This window comes from Sesamum indicum, linkage group LG11 (assembly GCF_000512975.1).
Source record: "Sesamum indicum cultivar Zhongzhi No. 13 linkage group LG11, S_indicum_v1.0, whole genome shotgun sequence".
NCBI lineage: Eukaryota > Viridiplantae > Streptophyta > Magnoliopsida > Lamiales > Pedaliaceae > Sesamum > Sesamum indicum.
In genome coordinates, this window is record NC_026155.1 from 15,440,177 (window position 1) to 15,446,199 (window position 6,023).

The 6,023-nt window shown below is 37.4% G+C and overlaps 1 protein-coding gene across 1 annotated transcript; it reads right to left on the reverse strand.

Moving 5' to 3' along the window:
• On the reverse strand, window positions 1,027-3,822 carry LOC105174700 (cell division control protein 2 homolog C). Its single transcript, XM_011096889.2, has 5 exons — window positions 3,109-3,822; window positions 2,937-3,030; window positions 2,759-2,828; window positions 1,783-1,921; window positions 1,027-1,390 (listed from the first exon to the last, which is right to left on the reverse strand). Exons 1-5 carry the CDS (start codon window positions 3,625-3,627, stop codon window positions 1,298-1,300), a joined length of 915 nt encoding a protein of 304 aa, XP_011095191.1. The 5' UTR covers window positions 3,628-3,822; the 3' UTR covers window positions 1,027-1,297.

Here is a 6,023-nt window from a genome sequence, read left to right on the forward strand (position 1 = left end):
GGGGAATGCGACTTCATGGTTTCACATGTGTAGAGGTTGGTCAAGGATCCAGTCACCACTCGTAGTGGTAGGTGGTTGATGGTTAGAAGGTGCGCATTAACTCTCTCTCTCTCTCGCTGGATGTAAACAGGTATCTACCCACTTAGTCATCAGACCTAAATGTTTGCAAACACTTCCTCTGTGTCGTTGGTCATCTCTGTCTTTGTAGAGGCAACTCAACTCAAGAAGTCTGATTGCCATGCCCTTTCCCTGCACCTCTGCCTCTCTTTTCCTCCATGGATTTCTAGAAGATGCATTACTTCCATTCCCATTTTAATCTACTATTTCTTATTCAGCACCCACCAAGTAAGTATCTTTCCAAATCAATCAATTTATGGCATTTTAATACCAACTGTCCGATTTTTAACATCATTTTCACTATTATCGACGTCACTAACTATTCAAGTACGTTCACATTCATTAAATTTAAAAACTTGAAGATAAGTTCCTCAAAGAAGGAATTTACAAATCTAACTTGGAACCATAAAACTGAAACTAGACTAGCTATTTATTTGATAGCTTATATTCCGACAGATTTAGATACTGATCTTTTAGCAAACAAGAAATTAATTTCATCAGTTATGATGCTGCCTAATCTCACCTAACCCAATAAAAGTTAGGGTCACATTATTTTATCAAACTTAAACCGGGCAAATATGTCATCTGACAATCCAGTGAACCAATTTAGTAGCACAAGATGATCAACACAGTTTGCTAATTATGATGACTTCTTGATAAATGTTATATGTATGAGAATGGTCTACAAGGTTTTCTACAAATATACGTAAATCAAAGAAAAAGGAAATATCCAAGCAACTCAGTAAGTTATAAACCTCCCTAAAAGATCCATCATTACAGAGATTTTTAAAGTGGTTTTCAATTGAACTCCGTCAGCATGGTAATCAATCCTAGTAAAACAGCCACAGCAAAGACATTATCAAAGCATCCCCAAGACAAAATGCCCTGTAGAGTTCCAACTCCAAGATGTGCTTTAGAACTGGTTATGGATTGAGCAGACACCTCAGGGTCACAAACAGAAAACATACAAGTGACTACATCCTGATGATAAACTTAGTAAAATATTAAGATGAGAGAGCACAATGATATATTCAGCTAGAAGACGTTTGATACAATACATGAACCAAAGAAGTTGACAGTGCTAATCGAAAAAAGTTCAAATCACCAAGTTGATGACATCCTTCAACAATAGTAACTGCTTTTCCCAGAAGTGATCTCCACTTTCAGAAGAGAAAAGGGCTCAGAACTGAGATTTATCCAAGCTGTCGAAGTAGGGATGGTCTAGTGCAGCTTTTGCCGATATTCTTTCTGCTGGATCATATTTAAGCATTTTCTGCAGAAGTGAGACAGCGGACATGATGCATTGTGAAGTTTGAGGCATGATGCAGACAACAGACCACTGATATAGAAAAAAATGACAAACATGATGCAGATGCCAGAATTCAGCATGCAGGCAAAGCCAAATGCCAATTTAAATTTTGAGAGCAACTCCACTTTAAAAAAAATGTAATAACTTCCTTGTGATTACAGATGGAGGCAGCCTGAAACGACTCCCATCATTGGCCTTCAAATGGTTAGTCTTAGAACATTAGTGAAACAAATCATCTATTGCCTACTGGCAGTACCAAAAGCAATTATCATCAAGGGAAAAGAAAATATAGATAGTTTACAACAGGCATGTAAAAGAATATTAAACACTTGAGAAGCTGAGACGTAAGAAATCACCGATAGAAGGTCAACACCATCAGGTCCCAATGATGGAACAGCAGGGGCCAAGTTCTGTGGTTCCCATTGGGGATACACATGCCAATCCCGCAATGAACTAACTCCTGGCCAGTGCTTTTCAGTTGGTGTTCCCAGCAACCTGCAGTCATGCACTAATTGAAGTGAATTACATGGAACACTTGATACCTAGCATCCAGTAACTATGTATTACAAATTAAATAAACTTTACATTTGATTGGCAAGCATTTGATGTGGAATAGTGATTAAAGAATTTGAGGAAAATAAATACCTAATATCCATCTCTTCCACAATAACAGTACACCTTTCTTTTCATTTGTAACTGTTCTGGGCCCCCCCCACCCCACCCCACCCCACAATAACAGCACGCCTTTCTTTTAATTTGCAACTATCCCTCCCCCCTCTCTCGGTTCTTTTCTTTTTCTTTGGAATATATGAGTTTGCATTCCTCAATTTTATCAAGGATATCCATTGGCATAACCAATCCAAGCATCTTCTTAATCTAGTACTGTAAACTTAACTTGTGTCAGTGACAGAGATCAATGAGACAAACTAGAGATGAAGAATCAACCAATCACTTGGGACTGGTAGGAGAAAAGCCCTAATGAGGCATAACTTCAAAACAAATAAATCAATCGAGTAATGCAACATTTCCTGTCTGTATCTCTCTTGAGTTCCCAAATTTAGATAGTATGAAATTCAGGTTCCTCACAGCGATATGTACAGCAAATGAAAACTCCAACTTGATTTGATAAAATAAGACTCTTACTTTTAGCCAAGTAGATATAGAAAATGTCATGAGGAACCACATTTTACTCGTACAGAGATTAATCATGATAACCGCACAAGCAACATATAATTAATCAAGAAGAGTGGGAACAACTGGAGAAAATCTTCAGGTGACTAATGAAAACTAGTCACTACAGAACACAGACACACATAGAACAAGAAGAGGTACCTAAAAATATGTAGTAGTTGTTGAAACTCCGAATCTCCAGGAAACAAGGCTTGCCTTCTGACCATCTCAGCTGTAAGAGACCAAAAAAACGCCAAGTTACTTGGTTGATTTCGTTCTCTAAAGCAAGCATAGTATACTGATAGTTTGCACTAGGATGCAGGATGGAAGAGTTCCACACCAAAAATGCAGCCAACAGACCACATATCAACAGCAGTAGAGTAATGAGTTGATCCAAGAAGGACCTCAGGAGCTCTGTACCAGAGAGTAACAATCTGCGCATTGTGGATAGAACAAGTTAATTAAAGATGGTTAGATAGATAAAAGAATGAAGATAGGAATAATAATGTTACCTCGTGGGTGTAGCTCTTGAGGGGGACAGTGAAGGCCCTGCCGAGGCCGAGGTCGGCGATCTTAAGGATACCCTTATCCTTGTCGAGAAGTAGATTTTGGGGCTTAAGATCGCGGTGGAGGACCCCGTGACTGTGGCAGTGGGCAACGCCCTTGCAGAGCTGGTAGAGGAAGCTCTGGATTAGTTGGGGGGGAAGAGGCCTAGGGTTAGGGCCCTTTCGGTGAGAATCAATGAATTTCTTGAGGTCGGTGTCAAGATACTCGAAAACAAGGTAGAGAAGTGGCTTTCCGTTCTTGTTGTCGACGTGCTCGACGCAAAGCAAGCGCACCACGTACAGGGACTGGGAGAGCATCTGAAGGAGGGAGACCTCACGAAGGGCCGTAGGCGGCACACCCTCCTCGTCCATCTCAAGCCGCGTCTTCTTTAGAGCCACAACCTGACCAGTAGCCTTCTCTTTGGCCTTGTATACTTTGCCATACGTTCCTTCACCGACCTTTTCAAGCTTCTCGTACTTGTCCATTGACAGAGTCAGGGTTGGATAGGTTACGTCTGCCTCTCAATCTCAATCTCAAACCCCTTTTCTTTTCTTTCTCAAATCGACGACACAAGTCCCACTTTTTTCAATTATGATTTCAATGTAAAATGGGTTCTTATTAACGGATAATTTTTCCTGTGTTTCCTTTCGCACCCTCCTCCTCCTCTCTCCTCTCTCCTCTCTCCTCCTCCTCCTCCCGTTTTGAATTTTGAATTTCATCAGCGCCCGCCGAAATACTAATAATAATAACAATGAGTGAATCCACGTTACATTGAGTCATTAATGATGATATCCTCCATAATTGTAACTTTTTTTTTGTATTTTATCACAAACTTACAATTCTCTATTTGAATCCATTTTCAAAATTTAAAATTATTTAATCACTTCGGCCCACTATAATGTTGGATTAGTATTTCATATTTATATTTTTTAAAATATTAAAAAATTTCTATTTAATTTAATAATGCTCCCACTAAGTAATATAATTATTGATCCATACACAATAATTAAATTTGCATGATTTCAAAAAATAATTATTGATCAAATAATAATATGTGAATGAAATAATATAATTAGATGATATAGCACATAAAATAAAAAAAATTACAATAGTAAATATATGAAAGTGTAAATTTAATTGTTAAAATTTAAATTATTTGAAAACTCCGATATCAATTTTAAATATACAATTATAAAAATAAATTTAAATGGGTAAAATTAAATTAAAATTATTATAATAAGAGTAAAGTAATAAAAATAAAGTCTAATTTATTTACAAAAAGAACAAAGCATCTCTTAAGGTGCTTCTAGCTTTTGGTTTTAAAACAATTTTCTTAATCATTTTAGAAACAAAAGCCGGTACCCCAAATACTATAAAAGTATTTCTTTAAAATTAAAAGTTGAAAAGCGTTTTTTTAAGGGCTAGAAACCCTCTCTAGCATTCGTGAAAAAAATGAAATACCTCCAAAATTGTTGTTGAAATACCCGCATGTACCTTTCATCCCATAAGTAGTAAAATCAAGGAAACAAGTAGTGCCCAGTAAGCAGCATTGAGCAAATGGATCCCTCTCCATCATCGAGCCCCCCTTGTTTCCAATCAGCATAAGATCATTGGAACACTACCTCCCACATGCAGAATCCCAAACATTGCGCAGAGTAGGGGCCACCAAAGAATATATGTTAGTGCGTCTCATATACACCCCCGCCACACACAAAACACTGTTACTCCCAAGGTATTGGAGGCATGGCTTCTCTAACCTTAAGAATTTCTCCTAAATAGTCAATCACAATATGAAAGTATGACAGTATATTGGTCGATCCCGAGAGCAAGTAATGCCAGTGCACCATTTCAGTTTCAAGTATAAACAGCTGCAATGCTGAACCAGTTGCGACACACTCCTGTGACGCCTTCTAACATATTGCATCAGGTTGAGAATACAGTGGCAGGAGGAACTCCGTGATCTCCCTCACCTCAAAAGACCTCGCCGCAGGCCACTCACCATGACGTATAATAGATTGGAGGGTAAACCCCCTCATGAAGACCAGCAACGTATGCACCCTTCTACTGATCAATGACTATTACAAGTGGATGCCATGGATCATACCAGTACCACAACAAAATAGACTGCTATCACCAGCCTTATACTCAAGCGCGGGAATAATGTCAACCCGAAGCTTCAAGATTTGTTTCCACCCCCATAACCCTCTGCGTTTATTCTTCTCGACATCGATTTACTACGCAACGTATACTGTCTAACCCACTAGGTCCTAAGGGACGCTGACTGCGAGCCCACTACCTTCCAAAGGTGCCGGCACATAAACGGTGTATTCATTGGCAACATTGGCCGAATTCCCAAACCACTCTCTTATCACTCCTTAAGGCAACAAGAACACATAAGCCCAATATAAAAATACATAGTGGAAAGATATGATCTTTATCAATAATTACACTGTGCTTTCATAAAATTTGATATAATTATACATAAAATTTATATAATTTAAAAAATTATATTTAACATTCTTAAAATTTATTTCTGTCCAACAAATAAAACCCTCAATTAATCAGTATTCACATAATTGCTAACAAGATATTGAAAATCTATATTTATTTATTATTGACTTGTTGCAGGTCAAACATATATATTTTCTGATTAAATTACTTTCATACATCTTCACACGCATTGATGCATATGATGACATACATCTTCACCTTATAGAGTAATTTGATTAAAAAAAATTGATTAACCTGCAATAAATTAGTAGTAAGTGAATTAAGGGATACATATGATTTTATTTTTATTTTTATTTGTTAATATCAATATATTTCATAAATTTCGACCAACGAATAAATTTATTCGTTAAACGCAACTAATATTAGTGAT

Coding starts and splice junctions, on each gene's coding strand:
- LOC105174700 (XM_011096889.2), bottom strand. CDS start 3,627: ATGGACAAGTACGAGAAGCTTGAAAAGGTCGGTGAAGGAACGTATGGC. Junction 2,829..2,936: donor GTCTGTTGGCTGCATTTTTG/GTGTGGAACTCT, acceptor GGTCTCTTACAG/CTGAGATGGTCAGAAGGCAA. Junction 1,391..1,782: donor ATGGTGTTGACCTTCTATCG/GTGATTTCTTAC, acceptor TCACTTCTGCAG/AAAATGCTTAAATATGATCC.